The sequence below is a fragment of the Anabrus simplex genome, chromosome 1 (assembly GCF_040414725.1).
Source record: "Anabrus simplex isolate iqAnaSimp1 chromosome 1, ASM4041472v1, whole genome shotgun sequence".
In the NCBI taxonomy this organism is placed as follows: domain Eukaryota; kingdom Metazoa; phylum Arthropoda; class Insecta; order Orthoptera; family Tettigoniidae; genus Anabrus; species Anabrus simplex.
In genome coordinates, this window is record NC_090265.1 from 625,417,975 (window position 1) to 625,440,853 (window position 22,879).

The 22,879-nt window shown below is 41.0% G+C and overlaps 1 protein-coding gene across 2 annotated transcripts in view; it reads left to right on the forward strand.

Moving 5' to 3' along the window:
- The window catches only part of LOC136871180 (X-linked retinitis pigmentosa GTPase regulator), a 151,595-nt gene that overhangs the window by 66,882 nt on the left and 61,834 nt on the right, over window positions 1–22,879 (forward strand). For both annotated transcript variants that reach the window (XM_067144963.2, XM_067144964.2), the window contains exon 11: window positions 26–235. In XM_067144963.2, the coding sequence (XP_067001064.1) occupies window positions 26–235 (210 nt within the window). The remainder of the gene's footprint in view (window positions 1–25; window positions 236–22,879) is intronic.

A 22,879-nucleotide genomic window follows, 5' to 3' on the forward strand; every position in this document is an offset into this window, starting at 1 on the left:
TAATTTAGTTGTGTTAAATCAACAGAGTGGCTTCGCTGGTCATTCACAACTTCCTCCCATAGTGTCCCCTACAAGCCTCAACAACAACAACAGCACAAATCTAACAGAAGATGAGGACAGGATGTCAACTATAGTGGAGCACAACAGTGTACATTCCAAAGAAGACCTGATGGACAGTATAGATAGTGTTGATATGAATGGAAATGAGGAGAGTGAGGAGGATGTGGATGATACGGTAATGTATCTTTCTTCAAATCATCACTGTATTTTAAGTAAGTGGAAAACCACTTAGCTTTCTGTCCCTTATGTGCTGATGATAATGATACATACTTAAGCTGGTGATGGATGGGGCTGCATGGAGGTGCCACCCACTTGGCCTCACCACTTGGATGGTGCGACACGAGATAGGAGAGGGGTCCAGTTGAAGTACAAACACTCCCTTCTGTTTCTGGTTAGGAAGAGAAGGAATAATTAGCAATTCTGGGTACATCCTATTCTAACACAAAAAATTGTGTCAATTTTATTTTATCCAGTGTGTCCACATTTAAAAACTGATGGACCCAAAAGTTTCATATTTTTTCATCATGCTATCTCTTTGGTGCTCATACTTCTGCTGGAATTATCCAATCGTACCATCCAAGTCATGAGGCCAAGTGCCAATGAAAGTTGATGGTGCATCACCTGATGCTTCTTCTTCATTGATAAATATATTAACCAAATGAGTTCTTCTTTTCCCTATGTAACTAATCATCTGAGGCAACATCCCATATCGTTGGATGCTATTGAATTTCATAAACGTGGGTATCATTGTCAAACTCTATTATCAGGTGACCACTTCACAGGTTGATTGAAAGACATTAAGTCGAATAGATGATGCTAACTGTAACTAGTGCACTGAGTTGCAGACAGTCAACTGCTATGTACAGATTGACAGGTGCTGCCATGTCATATGACAGGGACAACTAAAATTTTCATAACCACCAGGTCACGTAATCTGATTGGCGCTCATAGGTGACCTCGTCTAACACTGGTCTATGTTACACGACTTCACCACATTTATTTAGATAAAGACATATACGTCAAAGACAGGAAATGAGATTAGAACACACAGAAAAGTACAAACACAAGACCAAACTTTACATAATCAATCACTATTTTCAGTTATGGACTCTTAATCCCAGTTCTTCCAGATCTGTTCCTGTGCAGTTCCCAACAGTTTCATTTATGTTCCAATTTCATCAGAGGGGTGAGCGTCCACCCTCATTGAAGAGACCACTGTTGAGAGACGTTGAAAGTGCTAGATGAGTTGAAAAGACATTTCCCATAACTAGTACTTTATTTGTCAGAATAATTGCTATTTTAAAAAGGTTTTCAAAATAATTTATTAAAATGGAAGCCATTCTTTTCAGTATTAGTTAATATAACATTTAAGTTTTTCCATGTTTTGAACACAAGTTAAAAATTTAGGAATACACTAGAATATATCTAAAAAAAGAAAACAATTAATAACAGTGTGACATATTTCATTCTATAAGAACAGCCTTAGATTCTATCAATCACTTTTATATCATGTATTTTATAGGTATATGTACAAAACTGTGTACATTGCATAAACTTGGGTTATTGACTGAATGGCTGATATTATGAACAAGTGCAGGACACCATTTGAATGTTAAAATATATGTGTTTGGCACCTTAATAAATGCGAAAATTTTCACTGAACTTGTCATAGTATTGTCACGGCTTCTGTATGCCCCTTCTTCTTTCGGACTAAGCCAGATCTCACCTGTAGCTTGTAACTAACGTAAACAGGTTTTGTTGCAAGTGGAATGTGGTTTTGTGCATCTTGGAAAATTGTATATATGAGAACGATTTTGAAATCCCTTAGTGGTGATTAATTAATAGATTAATCATGTATAAGTTTATGTTTAATAATAATAATAATAATAATAATAATAATAATAATGGAATCTGGATGAAACGGAAGTCTTGGGAGCTTTAATATCAGTATTCTGAAAAGGTCACAGACACCATCAGGAAAAGGCGATTAAAGTTCTGTGGCCACATTCTCAGAATGAACAATGGCAGGATTCTCAAACTTACTCCCTCAGTGAAAGTCAAGTACAACTGGCTTAGTGAAATAGAAAAAGACCTTCAGGAAATTGGCATCCTACAGGAAATTATTCAAGATCTACTCCAGTTCAAAAAAGCAGTCTACAACCATAATTTTGCTGAAAAGATTAATACCAGGAAGGCTCCTCCCAGAATTGAAAGAATTTAGCACATGCCACATTCCATAAGTACTTTGCATCAGAATAACCTCCAATTGGAGGTAGGCACAATGAAATTTTAAGGTGATGAAGACAAAGAATACTTGACAATCACAAAACTTTTATCTTTTTGGCACATACTCTATAAATTATCTCTCCATTTTGCATGATTTGTGTCTGCTTTCAGTAAAAATATTTTGTGTGAGTTCTTTTAGCAGAAGTTTTTGAGCCTTCGTGACTCAGGCGGTACCACGCCAGCCCCTGCTGGGTTCCATGGTTCAAATTCCAGTCACTCCATGTGTGATGTATGCTGGACAAAGCGGAGGCAGGACAGGTTTTTCTCTGGGTACTCCGGCTTTCTCTTTCATCTTTCATTCCAGCAACACACTCCAGTATCATATCATTTCATCTGTCAGTCATTAATCATTGCCCCAGAGGAGTGCATCAGGGTTTGGCAGCCGTCACAATTCCTATCCTTGCCACTAGATGGGGCTTCATTCATTCCATTTCTGACCTGATCGAATGACTGGAAGCAGGCTATGGAATTTTTTTTTTTTTTTCATTTTCTTTTAGTTGTACAAAACTGCTATGCTGTAAATTGTGAATGGGATGACTTAATTATGAAACTGAAACTTGAGATATTTCTTCCAAATTTCTGAGCGTAACAAGAGTGCAGTTGCAACTGCATAGTAATTTTTTAAAACTATCGTGAATATGATTTTCTCCACATATTCTACGTACACTACAAGAAAATATGGAGTAGCCCTTCATTTTTTGTCTCGGGATACCTGTAATCTTCATCTTCTGCTTCTTCAGTCAGACACTGTTGAACTGCATTTAGGGCTGTCATCCAGGTGGCAGATTCCCTACAGTTGTTTTCCTAGTCTTTAGTTAAATGATTTTGAAGTATTTGAAAACGTATCAAACATCTCCTTTGATAAATTATTCCAATCCCTAATTCATCTTCCTATAAACACATATTTGCCCCAATTTGATCTTCTGAATTCCAACTTCATTTTATGATCTTCCCTACTTTTAAAAACTTCACTGAAGCTTATAATCTGACTTTTCACTCCATTTACCATCATACCGTTGCCTGCTGTCTTTCTCACAACTTTGTTGAGGTGCTTTTGCAGTTGCTCACAATCCCGTAGCTCATTTATTACTCCATACAGTATAACATCATATAACTAATATCAGTCCTATCCATGTCTCTGCTGACAGCTTGAAATATTCCATTATACAAGACAGTACATAGTAGGCCTACCTATTATGGTCAAATGTATCAACATTCCGCTTAGTTGAGCTGTTCATGTCCTTACTTCCACGTCTTCCCAGCCCAAAATTTGCAGTAGTTTTTTAACACTACTCTTTTGTCAGAAGTCACCCAGAAAAAAATCATGCTGCTTTCTTTTGAATCTTTTTGAGTTTTTGTATGAAGTATTCCTGGTGAGGGTCCCATACACTAGAACCATACTCTAATTGTACTATACAAATAAAATCCCATCTGTTTCCTTACTCTAATTTATTTCAGTATGACCCAATAAATGCACACACACATACTTAACACATTGAACACTGGTATATTTGTAACCTGTTAACTACTTTATACTGAGCATTTTAGCCATACTTTGAGGCTTTATAAATGAGATAAATGAATTGTTCTTGTTGTATTTGAAACTATAATTATCTGTCTCAGCACTGATCTTATTTAATTTTTTAATTTTTTGCACCGGAATATGAAAAGGGGCCAAAATATTTCTGACGTTTTTTTAACTTTTTCTTTTTAAATTTCAGTTCATGTTTGTAATATTTTTTTCATATTTACATTTAACATTTATTATTTTTACTTTAGTACATTAAATGAGAGAAAAAAGGATGTTTATTTGACAATATAATCTTTTCTTACAGTCCCAGTTAACAAAATTTTGACTTTGTGTGATAAAGTTCAAAACATTTAGGTAAACAGAGAGGCGTATTGCAGCTTTCACAATACCATCACGTCTCTTTCCTAGATCGTTTTCCATTCTCTTTTAGTGATGTTTCTGAGCACACTTCACACACTCTTGTAGGTCTTGCCTTATGTTCTGTTGATGGTATTTTCGTTAGTAAATAGCAAGCTTCGAGACGGTTGATAGATGATGGTGGCGACGGCAGATCATTCTGAAATTCCTCTTCTCCTTTCTCCGCAAATGCAGCTGAAAGAGCTTTCATGTAGTCATTCAGATGACAAATCTTATTGTTATCTCTCGATTTTTTGTACAGAATCATTCTGAAATTCCTCTCCTCCTTTCTCCGCAAATGCAGCTGAAAGAGCCTTCATGTAGTCATTCAGATGACAAATCTTATTGTTATCTCTCGATTTCTTGTACAGAATGAAGGAATTGACCAGTTCCATAGTGAAGAGATGAAAAAATACATTCTTCTACCACTTCAAAGTTTTTCTACCAAATGGATAGTAAGCTAGTAGCTGGTCGTTGTGGTCCACACCAGGATTGTTTTCATTGTAATCTAAGACAACGTCTGGTTTCACTTTTTCCATTGTACCAAATCTAGATTTTACCTTGACTGTCGAAGCCGAAACACTATGTGCTATCGATAACATATACACATCATGCGTATCCCTCCACTTCAAACAAAACAAATGAATGATCACTTCTACGGAATGAAAATTCTCCTTTCTTCAGTTGGAAATTCATGAGATCTTTTGGAAGCCCCTTCTATTTTTCATTACGGTACCCACCGCAAGGGTTTTCGTCCTTCCATAGCTCATAAAATAACGCCGGGCTTGTGTAAAATCTGTCCATATAGATGACATGACGTTGCCCTAATAGATTGCTGCAAAGTTCACGAACCAATGTTGTCATGGAATTGTCCTTGTTTCCGGCGCTTCCCAAGTACATTTTCATGTTTACTACATAGCCGGATTTGACATCAGCAATCATGTAAAATTTGATCCTGTATTTATGCGGTTTGTTTTTCATATACACACAAAGCTAAATTCTGCCTCGAAATGGACACAGGCCTTCATAAATTGTCAAGATACATTCTGGGTAGAATTAAGTTCGGCATTTTGCAACTAAAATATCATAAAATGGGCGTATTTTATACAATGGATCATAACCAGGCTTATTTCTGGGTATAAAGGTGTCATTATTGTTTACGTGCAGCATATTTAGAATTTGAAAGAATCGATCCCTGCTCAGTAACTTCCTAGAGAAAGAGGTTTGAATTACAGGATGATTACTCCAGTAATCACTTAGTTTTGGCAATTTCACAATACACATATGAAGCACTATGCCGATAAAATAATACAGTTCAAATAATTTCACTGTGGTCCACTTATTCCAGGTAAAACTCGGCTTCAGTGTTTCAGCTCGCCGCATTTCTGCAATACTCACAGCAGCATATCTGTTAGTTTCAGTTTTTATAGATTTTATTATGTCTGCACCGAAAAACACAGAAAACCAATCAAACACAGAATTCTCACTATTTATATTAGTGTTCACACCATTACGTCCGTGAAAATCGGGAAGAGATTGTTTGCTATCTTCCTCTGTCCAGTTGTAAGCAGATGCAGACTGTCGCCTTGAAGGTTGAAATTGCCTGACGAACTGCTCAGCGAAATCCAGAACCTCATAATCATTATATTCATTACCTGAAAAATAACAAGTACCGTATACCAAAATATATCAAAACCGTAAGTCGGAATTCAGTTACAAGCTAGCTGATGAACAGAATATATGCCACTGGCGGATTTCTGTTTATATTTTGATATTGTCGTTATAATTGTGTATGTATCTTTACCTGAATAACTGATGGATCCTTAATCATCATCACTGTCATCCAGTTCGGATCCTGAATTACAGTTTATTAGGGTTTCTATAGCACTATCGCTGAGCGAGTCAACACAACGTGATGCCATTGTAGCAATGAGCGGGAAAGCAAAGCGTGCGGAATACATTCTTGCTACTCTTCAAAACGAGCATTCGTATTCTACTCAGCGAAGGTCAGTGCTCCCATTTAGCAGCAGTATGCGGTACTGTAATGTTGTCATTCATGTTTATGGGAAGAGACATGGACGTATTTCTAGCAATCGATTATTTATTAGTTAAGAAACCAAGCCCGACCGCCACTCTGGCACCGTATACGGCAGTAAATGACGGAGCTCGAGCAATGCTCTGGCATCATGTTCAATGTGTTAAACACACACAATTCTAACCAGCTGTAAATGACCACACTTACTAATTACAGGTCTCTTTACAAATCTCTCTTTCGTCGCCATAAGACCTATCTGTGTCGGAGCGACGTAAAGCCCCTAGCAAAAAAAAAATCTCTCTTCTGTACACACAGTAGGAGGTCCAGCCCGCTCGTCTACCTGCAGACGCTTAAGCCTCACTTTCACTTCCCCAAGTCCAGTCAATCAACTCATACAGCTGCTGTGCGTAGACAGCTGGATTTGAACACAGTGCCACTGGCTATACAACACACGACGACTGTTCATTGGTTCAGCTCCACAGATGTACTTCACACGGTCCCATGCAAAGAACGATTAAACAGCTCAACGGTATTCAACAGCAGGATTGTACAACAGCGAACATTAACCCAGGTCCATTTATCCTCGTACTCGCGATAGCACACTTCCTCGCTGGCTCACGGCGATCCTCAGTCCACAGAATTACACACAGTACATTCTCCAAGGAACTCACAGGTAAGCCAGCCGCCGAGAACAATACACGGAAAGGCCAGCCCCACCCCACAGGCCGGCTGGGAAATTCCAGGTTGTCTGAGTTACCAGCCCCTTCCTGGAAGTACCGAAAAGAGCTACCACTGGGCTGGCACATAACAATAGTAATAGAGTGGGGTCCTCGGCAGAAGGCCCCTTCCAAAATTGAAAGAATTTAGCACATGCCACATTCCAGAAGTACTTTGTATCCTGACGCACTCCTCTGGGGCAATGATTAATGACTGACATATGAAATGATATAATATTGGAGAGTGTTGCTGGAATGAAAGATGACAGAGAAAACCGGAGTACCCAGAGGAAAATCTGTCCCGCCTCCTCTTTGTCCAGCACAAATCACACATGGAGTGACTGGAATTTGAACCACGGAACCCAGCAGTGAGAGGCCAGCATGGTCCCGCCTGAGTCACGGAGGCTCACAAACTTCTGCTAAAAGAACTCACACAAAATATTTTTACTGAAAGCAGGCACAAATCATGCAAAATGGAGAGATAATTTATAGAGTATGAGCCAAAAAATAATAGTTTTATGACTGTCAAGTATTTTTTGTCTTCATCACCTTACACACCTTCACCTTTACATCCTTTCTACAACCCGTAAATACTCTCATAACCATATGAAGAGATCTGTAACCTTTATTTACACTCCTGTTTATGTGATTACCCCAATGAAGATCTTTTCTTATATTAATATCTAGGTTCTTACATTGACCCCCATGAATAATAATAATAATAATAATAATAATAATAATAATAATAATTGTTACGGAGATATCCGTGGTAGGTAGAGGTGAAAGAAGGTGCGGGTGTGAATGGGTTTCAAGCTACGAAATTAACGTGCAATGTAAAATTAATTTAAAATTTAACTAGGTTATATTTTCTTTTCAAAAACAAGAGATAACAATCATAACAGGTACAGAGTAGCAAAAAAGTAGGTACAATATTACTGGATTCGGGCTCAGTGCCCTTACTTCATAACTCTTGGGCAATCAGCCCCGCCTTACTCCAAAAAAAAAATTTTAACCAAGGGGCAGAAAACCCCATTCATGCCCAGGAGCACTGGCTCCAAACATTACACATAAAGCCTGCACGAGGCATACAGAAACAAATTTCAAAGAGCGATCCGCTCTCAAAATTGTAAGCCTATCACAAGGCCACACCAAACTCTACCTTCAAGCTGTCCTCTAAGGACGTATTCACAGGGGTAAAATACCCAACCTACGGAGGTCTATTACATGAAAAGAAGGTTGATTACATGACCTCTAAAATAACAATTTGAGAGGAGGCGATCTTGCACTCCTAATACACTTTGTTTTTAAAACCTAATCTGGCTCTGGGCCGCTAACGCAAGGGCTAATCCCATACTACAGAGGTGACTTAGAGAAGAACACTTTACATTACATAAACGAAGAATAGTTTGAGAAAATAAGTTCACCTCAAAACAAATGTGAGTGGGAGCTCGAGAGGGTTAGCACTCTCTATCCCAATATGTAGCTTTACAAGAAAAAGATGAAAAGAGTAATTACATTTTAGGAAAAGGTTACATGATGGAAATGCTTCGAACCCGCCGCGAGTGTTAAACTGCCGACCTAGCAAGAAAAGAAGTCATTAATAGGCCATTACCTGGTGTTGAACGGCTGAAGAAGAAAGAGGCGCTTCCCGCCTCCTGCTATGTACTTAATACACTGAACGATGGAACAGAAGTGGCCCGGAGACCCCAAAATCAGCAGTTTATATACTCTCGCGGAAGTTTCTAGGCGTTAGGGGAATGAAAACACCCGCCCACAATGTTTTTATTGGATAGGACCCCGCAACAGATACAAGTTGGGGGAAGATACACCAGATTGGTCAGAAATTACTAAAAGAAATTCGGGATTGGATAAATCTAAAACAAGGGGAAAAAGAGGGGTATACAGCCAACTTAAACAATAACAGAAAGAAATTTAACAAGAAACAAACTTTTGAAATAAAAATTTCTCCAACAAAATAGTTCTTTGACTCCGCACTAGGGTGCGCTATTGTTGATCTTCAGTAGTGTCCTCTAGAAGAGAAAGTTCACACTTCTTACTTCAAGCGAAACAAAAACACATCAAAAGTGACACAGTTCAAAAACTCAAAATTTTCCACGTGGTGACGTCTTCTGAGAAGGTAGAGAATTAATAGAATAGATAAAGTTCAACCTTCCTCCAGAAGAGGAGTTTCAACTGGCGCAACTTTTAAATAAACGGTGTAGAGGTGTACCGCCCGGTACAGACCTCCCCCCCCAAAAGTTCCTCCAGGGGTGACACATGAAATCAGTTTGAAACAAAGTCCAAGTAATGATGTTGATACGAAGATAGATAGCAGAAGCATTTACAAGATTTCTTAATTCAGTTTCAAAATGTTGTTGTTGCAGGTGAATGAAAGTCTTTATGTTTGTAGAATTTGAATTTCTGAAGATAAACTTTTAATACTTAAAGGTGAAGAAAAATTTTGCAATGTCCACCAAATATTGTTGTTGAATTCCCAAGTGTAGTTATTGCTTATGGTGACTGTCCATGTAGTTGATGTAGATTGAGTCGGATGGCCAGACCGGCCGTTGCAGCTTGCGTCCAACGGAGGCCGCTCGGACCCCTCAAGTACCCTGAGATACCGCTCGCCCGCACTATGAGGGGAGCAGAGGTGTTGAAGTACGCCGCGCCCGCGGTGAACAGATACAGGCTGCGGGCATGTAGCAGGTCGTGCGCCGCACATCAGCCTTGGCCGGGAGGAGAGCTCCGGCTCGCCGTGCACATGTCGTCCTCGCTGGAGAGGAGGGGGCCCATCCCCCTCCCCAGTCGCTGCACGGCGCTGCGCGGCTGCGGGGGCGCTGAAACATTAAAGCTAGGCGGCAGAATTGTGTTGGACTATCATCTTCTTTGAGGGTACAGGCTTGTGGAGAGGTTGAGGGGCCAGCGGCGTGTAGATATCCATGGCATTTACTATTATGAAGCCACAGTGTAAGGTGGAGCAGGAGACGGGAGCGTGGTAATGGCCGTGGCAAGAACAGGATGGCAGTTTAACGGGTCGGGGCAGGTTTTACACAAGGCTTACATCTAAAACCAAAATATTACAGAAGGGGCAGAATGCCTTAAAAGTGAAACTCAAAAAAAAAATATAACCTTCATATCCTTTCAAAATAATATGAAGCAAGTTAACACAGAAATTACACCGGTTTCACCTGGGACAGGTGAACTCTAAATATCCTCTCGGTGGCTGGATTACTTAGCAATAAGGTAACCGGCGTAAGAAAATCGAGAATGATACAAGGCCCATGAAATCTGGGGGCAAGCTTGCCCGCGGGAACAAAATTCTTGACCATAACCTGGTCACCTACCTTCAAAGTGGTGGGTCTCCGTCCACGATCATACCTTTCCCTAACCTTTTCATGAGACACTTTAAGATTGGCTTTAGCCTTCTTCCAAAGATCTTTAATGTTGTCCGGATCTATTGTCTCGGGCAGAATGTCATTCAGAGACCAGAGGTTAGAGAGCGGCGTGTTGGGAACGAACTTAAACATCAAAGAAGCTGGAGTAAATTTGTGTGATTCATGAACCGCCGAATTCAAAGCAAAAGCTAACCAATGCAGGGACGTGTCCCACCTAGAATGATCTTCATGATGATAGGCAATAAGTGCGGACCTGAGATTACGGTTAACCCGTTCAGCCAGAGATGGTTGAGGGTAATAAGCAGATGTAGTTACATGCGAGATGGACAAGTCAAAACAGAATTTACGAAACAGATTTGATGTAAAAGCTTTAGCATTATCAGATACAATGTATTGGCACGGACCAAAAGAAGCAAAAATAGAATTTAGGCAAGTAATGGTGGACTGAGCGGTAGCCAGCTTAGTCGGAAATAACCAAGAAAATCTAGTAAAGCCATCTACGCACACAAAGATGAACTTGTTAGCATTACCCTTTGACTGGGGGAAGGGTCCTACATAATCGATATACAGGCGTTCCATGGGGCGCGACGCTTGATGCGAAGACAAAAGGCCTACCTTGGTGGACATGGTGGGTTTACTAAGCAAACAAGATTTACAAGCTTTTACAAGTTCACGGATTTCACGGTCCATACCTTTCCAAATGAACATTTCACGAATTTTTTCACGGGTTTTAAAGATTCCAAGATGCCCTCCTAATGGGGTCTCATGATAATACTTGAAGATCATAGGCACAAGAACCGCTGGCACGACAACCTTCATCATCTTATCATGCCTCGATGGGCAACATAAAACACCATTCCTCAGAACATAAGGGACGACCTGTTCCCCAGAAGAAAGGGTTTCCATTATCGGACCCAGCGTCGGATCTTCACGTTGGTATTTCTCGATATCCCTAAAGAGCATGGGAGCATCTGTTAGGATGGCATTAACCTCAGATAGTATGGACTCGGAAGGTGATGAACTGTCGACAGGTTCATGGGTCTCGACGTCGTTAGAAAACATACGGCTGAGTCCATCAGCAACAACATTTTCAGTACCTCTGATATGTCGTACATCGAATTGGAAGGCAGAAATACGGATGGCCCAACGGGCTATACGACCAGTACGACGCGGCCTACCTAAGACCCAGCTTAAGGCTTGATTATCTGTCTCCAAGTCGAATTTGACATGTTCCAGATAGAGACGGAACTTTTCTAGGGCAAATAAAACTGCCAAACCTTCAAGCTCATATATGGAGTACTTTGCTTCTTGAGCCGAGAGAGTCCTAGATGCATAGGCGATGGGGCGCCTCCCTAGTTCAGTCTCTTGAAGAAGGACTGCAGCTACCGCCGACGACGACGCGTCGGTTTGGACGATGAATTTCTTCGAGAAATCAGGCATAGCAAGTACAGGGGCATTACAGAGAGCTAATTTAAGGTCTTCAAAAGCGGCTTGTTGAGACGGTCCCCACTCGAATTTGATGCCTTTCCTACGGAGAAGATTTAAGGGCGCCGCTCTATTAGCAAAATTAGGAATGAACTTCCTGAAGAAATTCACCATGCCAATGAACCTGGCGATACCTTTAATGTCCTTGGGAGGTTTAAAATCACGGATGGCCTGTGTTCTAGAATGATCGACTGCTACACCATCAGGTGACACAATATGCCCTAGGAATGACATAGAGGGCTTAGCAAAGGCAACCTTGGACAACTTAACAGTTAACCCAGCCTTACGAAGGCGATTGAGAACTTCTCGCAGATGATCTAGATGTTCTTCAAAGGTTTCGGAAAATACGACGACATCATCCAAGTAGTGATATAAGTACTCAAATTTGATGTCGGAAAAGACCCTATCTAGTAGCCTAGTGAGCACAGCTGCCCCCGTGGGGAGCCCGAAAGGCACGCGGTTGTATTCATATAAATTCCAGTCCGTGGCAAACGCTGTAAGATGTTTAGACTCTTCGGCAAGGGGAATTTGGTTGTAGGCCTGGTTCAAATCCAAGATCGTGAAGAACTTGGCCTTACGAAACCATGAAAAACAAGAATGAAGGTCGGGAAGGGGCACAGATTGCAACACCACCTTCCGATTGAGAGCCCTGTAATCAATGACAGGCCTGAAGCCTCCTTGGGGTTTCGGGACTAGAAAAATAGGCGAAGAATACGCTGACTTAGAGGGCCTAATAATACCATCCTTCAACATCTGATCGATGATTTCTTTCAGAGCCTTCATTTTAGGTGGAGATAGCCTATACGGTGGAAAACGGACAGGAATCGAATCCGTGACCTCAATTTTGTATTCAATAAGGTCAGTAACACCAAGAGTATCAGAGAACACCTCGGGAAACGACTGACACAGTTTCCGAATACTATCAGCCTGCTCCTCAGGTAGATGTCTAAGGTCTAACAACATCTCATCCTGGGTAGGCGAAATAGATGAACATGATACAGAATTACACTTTAACAAGGGAATTCTACAATTGGACGCAAATTTGAATGTGCACGACCTACTCTGGAGATCGAGCACAAGACCAGTGTGAGAAATGAAGTCCGCTCCCAATATGATGGGGCAAGACAAACGCTTGGCCACAAACAATTTGATCTTCCATGTAAATTTAAAAACCCGAATTTTGACATGTAAGGAACCTAGAATTTCTAATGGAGATGAATTAGCCGAAACATATTTAACAGGAGATGAGTCATAGTCAGGGAGTTTACAAACAGATTTCAATTTAGAATACCAATCAGCCGAAATAATGGAACAAACACTGCCTGAATCTAAGAGAGCTGTTATAGGCTCGTTATTTAACTCAATCTTAAGAAAAGGAACAGGTGCGGGGGTATCCGCCGCAATCCTAAGACACTCTTTAGGGCATTCAAAAGATGAATTTGAAGGCTGGTCGTTCTCTGCATTTACAACCTGTTTACTAGGGGCTAAGTCTCGGGAAGATGGATTAGTCGGCTCAGCCGACGCCACTAGTCACTTTTTATTATTGGCATAGCTGGAATTTGCACCAGAAGTTGAGCAGGAGGGGGTGCTATTTGAGTTTGGGCAATTCTTGGCGATATGTGAGAAGGCCCCACACTTAAAACAGCCTTGTGATGACCCTGCTCCATTCCTTGTCCCACTTGACTTGATCAGAGGACACTTATTCCGCAGATGGTCAGGCGACCCGCAAGCATAACATTTACGGGGATTGACTGGTCGGCGAGGTGGAGGCCGAGTGTTACTAAAGGAAGGCGGGGGTTCTTTCGCGACACGCAAAGAATCGGCGTATCTAACTCCTTCCGCTGAGACGGCCAATGCTTCAAGTTCAGAGAAGGTTTGCGGACACGCCGCGAAACACAAATATGACCTGTAGGATGGCGAAATACCTTCTACAATAGCCTGCACAATCTGATCTTCAGGAAAGTGCAGAGCAAACACCCTAGTGTAGAATTTGATATCTTGAATGAAATCAGCCAAGTTTTCATCCAAGCGCTGTACACGGTAATAGTACTTCTGAATCAGGGAGGACCTGGCCCTAGCCGGGATGAAGTTAGCTAGCAAATGGGCATGGAAATCCTCAATAGATGATTGCTCGGCAATGGCTCTTATGATTTTATCAGAGAGAATACCAATAGCATACGGATAGATAATTTGCAAAATTTGACATGGCGAAAGAGAAAAAACAAGAGCATGATCCTGAAATTCCACTAGAAATCTTAAAAATGAAATTACATCACTGGTGGTGTTGACGGAAAACTTAGAGATACCTCTAAGCAACATTGCCAATGGATGAGGCAAGCTACTGAACCCAGGTGACATAGTCGTTAAAGGTTTCAATGGCAAAGAAGTTAATTCAGAGCGGATGTTACCCAATGACGCACGGCGTTCAGATTCGTTGTTCGATGGGGCAGAGATAGTTTGAGCAGCAACGGTTATCCTATTGACTTCTCCCTGAGGAGGCTCTTCCTCGTTACCTACATTCACCGTGGCGGGTTGATCAGTTTTGGGAGGAACTTCGCCGGTTAGCAATTGAGTGACCTTATTAGACAATTCAGAAATAGTTTCAAGGAGCGTATTAGCGTCCTTCCTCTGAACGTCATTCACCTTTAGAGACAACAGATCATTAACTCTATTTGCAAAGTGATACAGCCTGCCTTGCACACGCTTAATTTGATTAGGAGACGGATCGTTTTCATCAAAAAAGCTGACTACAGATGCTAGCCCAGTAATATTCTCGACGATCGTGGAAAGAGAGTCATCAATTTCTTTCTCTCCCAAATTGGGGATGGAAATGGGCAAATCAAGGGACTCTCTAAGCTTGTTGGTGTCGATTGCAACCGTGCCTCCAGATTGCACATTTCTGATAGTTAACTAGTATATCAACTCCTCTTTGCGCAAGTAGTTAAGGAGGAGAACATCGCGAGGGCCGGGCATGATGACAGAACAATTTTGAAAAACTCAAAAAATTCCAGCAACTGAGAAAATTGTTAGAGTTCGAATCAAAGCAATGTTTAGCCGTCAAAAGGGGCTAAATTGAGACCCATTCAACCACGCTCTGCTACCACTTGTTACGGAGATATCCGTGGTAGGTAGAGGTGAAAGAAGGTGCGGGTGTGAATGGGTTTCAAGCTACGAAATTAACGTGCAATGTAAAATTAATTTAAAATTTAACTAGGTTATATTTTCTTTTCAAAAACAAGAGATAACAATCATAACAGGTACAGAGTAGCAAAAAAGTAGGTACAATATTACTGGATTCGGGCTCAGTGCCCTTACTTCATAACTCTTGGGCAATCAGCCCCGCCTTACTCCAAAAAAAAAATTTTAACCAAGGGGCAGAAAACCCCATTCATGCCCAGGAGCACTGGCTCCAAACATTACACATAAAGCCTGCACGAGGCATACAGAAACAAATTTCAAAGAGCGATCCGCTCTCAAAATTGTAAGCCTATCACAAGGCCACACCAAACTCTACCTTCAAGCTGTCCTCTAAGGACGTATTCACAGGGGTAAAATACCCAACCTACGGAGGTCTATTACATGAAAAGAAGGTTGATTACATGACCTCTAAAATAACAATTTGAGAGGAGGCGATCTTGCACTCCTAATACACTTTGTTTTTAAAACCTAATCTGGCTCTGGGCCGCTAACGCAAGGGCTAATCCCATACTACAGAGGTGACTTAGAGAAGAACACTTTACATTACATAAACGAAGAATAGTTTGAGAAAATAAGTTCACCTCAAAACAAATGTGAGTGGGAGCTCGAGAGGGTTAGCACTCTCTATCCCAATATGTAGCTTTACAAGAAAAAGATGAAAAGAGTAATTACATTTTAGGAAAAGGTTACATGATGGAAATGCTTCGAACCCGCCGCGAGTGTTAAACTGCCGACCTAGCAAGAAAAGAAGTCATTAATAGGCCATTACCTGGTGTTGAACGGCTGAAGAAGAAAGAGGCGCTTCCCGCCTCCTGCTATGTACTTAATACACTGAACGATGGAACAGAAGTGGCCCGGAGACCCCAAAATCAGCAGTTTATATACTCTCGCGGAAGTTTCTAGGCGTTAGGGGAATGAAAACACCCGCCCACAATGTTTTTATTGGATAGGACCCCGCAACAGATACAAGTTGGGGGAAGATACACCAGATTGGTCAGAAATTACTAAAAGAAATTCGGGATTGGATAAATCTAAAACAAGGGGAAAAAGAGGGGTATACAGCCAACTTAAACAATAACAGAAAGAAATTTAACAAGAAACAAACTTTTGAAATAAAAATTTCTCCAACAAAATAGTTCTTTGACTCCGCACTAGGGTGCGCTATTGTTGATCTTCAGTAGTGTCCTCTAGAAGAGAAAGTTCACACTTCTTACTTCAAGCGAAACAAAAACACATCAAAAGTGACACAGTTCAAAAACTCAAAATTTTCCACGTGGTGACATCTTCTGAGAAGGTAGAGAATTAATAGAATAGATAAAGTTCAACCTTCCTCCAGAAGAGGAGTTTCAACTGGCGCAACTTTTAAATAAACGGTGTAGAGGTGTACCGCCCGGTACAATAATAATAATCGTATAGCCTCAGCTACCATGTGCAGACATTTTAATCTGATGCCTTCTAGCTGTCTGTTAGTCAATTTTGATGTTCTGTTTTATTCTAGACAGACAGAGTAAACTGATTCTCTCTTGGGCGTCTATGGCTGAGTTTTAATTAATTTTGTTGGATAAACACCAAATGTGTCACAAGAGATCTGTTGCATGCCGACAACGTACGACATGGAATGTCGAATGAACTTTTTTTCCGCCCTTCAAAGATCTGACTACCTCTGCCGGGTTTGAACCTGCTACCTTGGGACCCGGAGGCCAACACTCTACCACTGATCCATAGAGGCAACTATCCCCATGAATTACTGTCATCCCATGACCACAGTAATTAAAACTGAGAGGACTTCTCTTCTTTGTGAAACTTAGAGCCTGACTTTTCATCCCATTTACCATCATACCATTGTCTGCTGTCCGTCTCACAACTTTGTCGATGTCTTTTGCCGTTGCTCACAATCCTGTAGCTCATTTTTTACTCAATACAGTATAACATTATCCGAAAAAAGCCTTATTTATGATTCCACTTCCTTACATACGTCATTTATCTTCTTATATATAAAATTGGATGTTGGTATATTTGACGTGAATAGACTCAAAAACTAATGGACCAATTTTGCTGAAATTTTCACAGTTTGTTCTTATTACATCTGAGGGGGATTATGAAGTGGTTTGAATGAAATCTGATTGGTAGTTCAGCACTAAGGGGTGAAAAAGGAAATAGGGGAAGATAAGCAAACCTCAAGACAAGTCTGATCAACGGGTTGTCTACCCAACAGTATGTGAAGATTATGACGTGTTTCTTAAAACTTATTTTTGCTTTTATCTTCTATATAATTATATAAAAATGAAAAGTCCAAGTTCTGTCCCCATAGCACAGGGGGCGAGAAGGTGAGAAAATGTTACAAATTACAGAGATTATGGGTGAATGTGTGTATGTTCCATCATAGCTCTCAACCAAATTTGATACTCATATAACTTACTATCTGGAAAAATTACTGTAGGGGCAAGAAACCCCTAGCACCCCTAAAGGAAGGGGGTGAAACTTAAAAATCCGAAAATGACTATATTAGTGACAAATTAATAGTCTTTGGGGTAGCTGAGATGAACTGCGACACTCTGAATGCCGTTTAAGTCAAAGTTCGTTCCCAATAGGTATGGTAAACATATTATGACTTACTGTTTGGGAAAGAAAACTATAAGGTATGACACACATACGGCGGGATCGTACAGTATATAAAATGACTGTCATGACTGACTGACTGACTGATTCATCATCGCCGAGCCAAAACTACTGGACATAAAGAAATGAAATTTTGGATGTTAAATTTATGTTACAAGGATTTTTGGATATTCCGCGGCTAAGCGGGTGAACAGGGGAGCAAATTTTTAGAATGAGTATCTAGATCTCAAAAACTTAACAGTTTAAAGGCGTGAATATTAGTATTTGGTATCTCCTTTAAAAATAAGGAAACACGTATATTTTTGTTTTCGGAAATTCCTTTTAAGGGGGATGCGGTGAAAAGAGGTTAAAAAGAGGTTGAATACTTTTTACGAGGATACTTATGTTACAGACATGAAAATTGGTATTTGGAATCTTCTTTAAAAATAAACACATTTTTTATTTTTGGAAAATCCAGTTTAATGGGGGTGAATGGCATTGAGAAAGGGGGTGAGTTTTTTAAAAGACTATATATATCTACAGTATTTCTCAGAAAGGTAACATTTTACACACGTGAAAATTGGTATTTGGAATGTCCTGTGAAAGTAAAGAAACACAGGTGATTTGTTTTCAGAAAGTCCGCTTAAGGGGAACTGAAAAAGGGTATGAATTTTTAAAATGAGCATAGCAACAGCACAACTCAGAAATTTAACATGTTACAGACGTGAAAAATTGGTGTTTTAAATCTATTTTAAAAAGCAAAGGACCACATATTTTTTGTTTCTGGAAATAAACACTTAAGAGAGGGGGTAAAAAGGACTGAAAAGGGAGTGGAATTCGTTTTATTAGGATGCTGTTATCTCAAAAATTGATTTTTACAGGCATGAAAATTGGTATTTGGAGTCTCCTTTAAAACTAAAGAAATATGTATTATTATTTTTTTTCGGAAAATCCACTTAAGGGGGTGAAAGAATTGAAAAATTAGTTGAATTCTTTGTATGAGGATACTTTTATTTCAAAAATTAAAGCTATTGCAGACGTGAAAATTGGTATTTGGAATCTCCTTTAAAAATAAAGAAACAGGATTCTTTTGCTTTCGGAAAATCCACATGGAGGGAATAATTGAGACATTAGTTAAATTATTTTTTACAAGGAAGAAGATGTTATAAATGTGAAAATTGGTATTTGGAATCTCCTTTAAAAATAAAGAAAGATGTATTTTTTTTAGTTTTTGTAAAATCGACTTAGGTGGTTTGGAGGTAGGACTGATAAGGGTTGAATGATTTTTATGGGGATACTTATATCTCAAAAACTGAAGATGTTACTGACGTGGAAATAGGTATTTGGAATCTCCTTTAATAATAAACTTTGTTTTTCGACTTGAGAGAAGACTATTTCTCACACCTACAGTTCTAAGTCGCATCTTAACTCCAAAAGGCAATAGAACAAACGTGGTTTAAAAAGACTTTCTAGGGTAAATGAAACGCAATTCTTCACTGAGTTTTTATACTTTAGGGATTTTCAGATAATGTCTTAGTACAGTACTGAGGAACGATTACTTTTATGACGAAATCCACGCGAGCAAAGCCACGGGTAACTGCTAGTACATATATATAAGAAAACACAGAATCCAATAACACAGCCTTGCAGGAACCCCCTCTTAATCACTACAGGATCAGACAGTGCTTCTCCTACTCTAATTCTCTGTGTTCTGTTTCTATAAATTTAGCCACCCATTCATTCAGTTTTTTTGTCTATTCCAATAGCCCTCATTTTCATCAGTAATCTTGTATGATCTACCTTGTCAAAGGCCTTGGATAGGTCAATAGCAATACAGGCCATTTGACCTCCTGAATCTAAAATGTTTGCTATATCTTGTTGGAATCCTACAGTAATCAAATATGTACTTCATATATGGTACAATATTCTAACACATAGCCTTTAATACATCCCCAGAAATCTTATCAATTCCAGTTCCCTTTCTCTTCCTCGATGCCATAGTGGGATAGACTTTGGCATCCCTCAGAATAATATCCACATTCCTTCTCTTCTTTTGGTTAATTCCTGCCGTCACCTGACCCACAAAGTCCTCGGATCATCCCTCACATTTTCGATCCATGTTTTTCGTGGCATTTTACATATTCTCATTCCTTCCAGATTTTCATATTTCTTTTGGGTCTGTTCATTACCTAACTGTCATACAGATCCTAACCATGCAGGTCTCTGTGACTTCACAAATTTTGCAACTGAGCTAGATAGGCAATCAAAAGGAATCTTGAGCAAATGAGTCAGGGGTGTATGTCATATTTATCTGTTTGTATTTTATCAGACTCATACATACATACATAAATACATACATACATACATACATACATACATACATACATACATACATACATACATACATACATACATACATTGACTGACAGAGCAAATGCAACACCAAGAAGGAGTGGTTCGAAAGGGATGAAAGTTGGGGAAAAAACAGAGACGGCACGGACGAATAATTGATGTTTGTTTCAAACCGATATGCAGGTTACACAATGCGCACGGCATTGACTCAGTAGGATGTACAACCACCGCGAGCGGCGATGCACACAGAAACACGTCGAGGTACAGAGTCAATAAGAGTGCGGATGGTGTCCTGAGGGATGGTTCTCCATTCTCTGTCAACCATTTGCCACAGTTGGTCATCCGTACGAGGCTGGGGCAGAGTTTGCAAACGGCGTCCAATGAGATCCCACACGTGTTCGATTGGTGAGAGATCTGGAGAGTACGCTGGCCACGGAAGCATCTGTACACCTCGTAGAGCCTGTTTGGAGATGCGAGCAGTGTGTGGGCGGGCATTATCCTGCTGAAACAGAGCATTGGGCAGCCCCTGAAGGTACGGGAGTGCCACCGGCCGCAGCACATGCTGCACGTAGCGGTGGGCATTTAACATGCCTTGAATACGCACTAGAGGTGACGTGGAATCATACGCAATAGCGCCCCAAACCATGATGCCGCGTTGTCTAGCGGTAGGGCGCTCCACAGTTACTGCCGGATTTGACCTTTCTCCACGCCGACGCCACACTCGTCTGCGGTGACTATCACTGACAGAACAGAAGCGTGACTCATCGGAGAACACGACGTTCCGCCATTCCCTCATCCAAGTCGCTCTAGCCCGGCACCATGCCAGGCGTGCACGTCTATGCTGTGGAGTCAATGGTAGTCTTCTGAGCGGACGCCGGAAGTGCAGGCCTCCTTCAACCAATCGACGGGAAATTGTTTTGGTCGATATTGGAACAGCCAGGGTGTCTTGCACATGCTGAAGAATGGCGGTTGACGTGGCGTGCGGGGCTGCCACCGCTTGGCGGCGGATGCGCCGATCCTCGCGTGCTGACGTCACTCAGGCTGCGCCTGGACCCCTCGCACGTGCCACATGTCCCTGCGCCAACCAGCTTCGCCACAGGCGCTGCACCGTGGACACATCCCTATGGGTATCGGCTGCGATTTGACGAAGCGACCAACCTGCCCTTCTCAGCCCGATCACCATACCCCTCGTAAAGTCGTCTGTCTGCTGGAAATGCCTCCGTTGACGGCGGCCCGGCATTCTTAGCTATAGACGTGTCCTGTGGCACACGACAACACGTTCTACAATGACTGTCGGCTGAGAAATCACGGCACGAAGTGGGCCATTCGCCAACGCCGTGTCCCATTTATCGTTCGCTACGTGCGCAGCACAGCGGCGCATTTCACATCATGAGCATACCTCAGTGACGTCAGTCTACCCTGCAATTGGCATAAAGTTCTGCCCACTCCTTCTTGGTGTTGTATTTGCTCTGTCAGTCAGTGTACATACATACATACATACATACATTCATTCATTCATTATCATTAGAGACTGTTATGCCTTTCAACGTTCAGTCTGCAAGCCTCTGTGAATTTACTAAACATCGCCACAATCCTCGAGTTGCAACTAGTGTTGTGGCTTCATTTAGTTCTGTACCTCTTATCTTTAAATTGTTAGAAACCGAGTCTAACTATCGTCGTCTTAGTCTCCCTCTACTTCTCTTACCCTCCATAGCAAAGTCTATTATTCTCCTAGGTAACCTATCCTCCTCCATTCGCCTCACATGACCCCACCACCGAAGCCAGTTTATGCGTACAGCTTCATCCATCGAGTTCATTCCTAAATTAGCCTTTATCTCCTCAATCCGAGTACCCTCCTGCCTTTGTTCCCATCTGTTTGTACCAGCAATCATTCTCGCTACTTTCATGTCTGTTACTTCTAACTTATGAATAAGATATCCTGAGTCCACCCAGCTTTCGCTCCCGTAAAGCAAAGTTGGTCTGAAAACAGACCGATGTAAAGATAGTTTCGTCTGGGAACTGACTTCCTTCTTACAGAATACTGCTGATCGCAACTGCGAGCTCACTGCATTAGCTTTACTACACCTTGATTCAATCTCACTTACTATATTACCATCCTGGGAGAACACACAACCTAAATACTTGAAATTATCGACCTGTTCTAGCTTTGTATCACCAATCTGACATTCACTTCTGTTGAATTTCTTACCTACTGACATCAGTTTAGTCTTCGAGAGGCTAATTTTCATACCATACTCATTGCACCTATCTTCAAGTTCCAAGATATTAGACTGCAGGCTTTCGGCACAGTCTGCCATTAAGACCAAGTCGTCAGCATAGGCCAAACTGCTTACTACATTTCTACCTAACTGAATCCCTCCCTGCCATTTTATACCTTTCAGCAGATGATCCATGTAAACTATGAACAGAAAAGGTGAATGATTACAGCCTTGTCTAACCCCTGTAAGTATCCTGAACCAAGAACTCATTCTACCATCAATTCTCACTGAAGCCCAATTGTCAACATAAATGCCTTTGATTGATTTCAATTTTCTACCTGTAATTCCATAGTCCCCCAGTATAGTGAACATCTTTTCCCTTGGTACCCTGTCATATGCTTTCTCTAGATCTACGAAACATAAACATAACTGCCTATTCCTCTTGTAGCATTTTTCAATTACCTGGCGCATACTGAAAATCTGATCCTGACAGCCTCTCTGTGGTCTGAAACCACACTGGTTTTCATCCAACTTCCTCTCAACAACTGATCGCACCCTCCCTTCCAAGATTCCAGTGAATACTTTGCCTGGTATACTAATCAACGAGA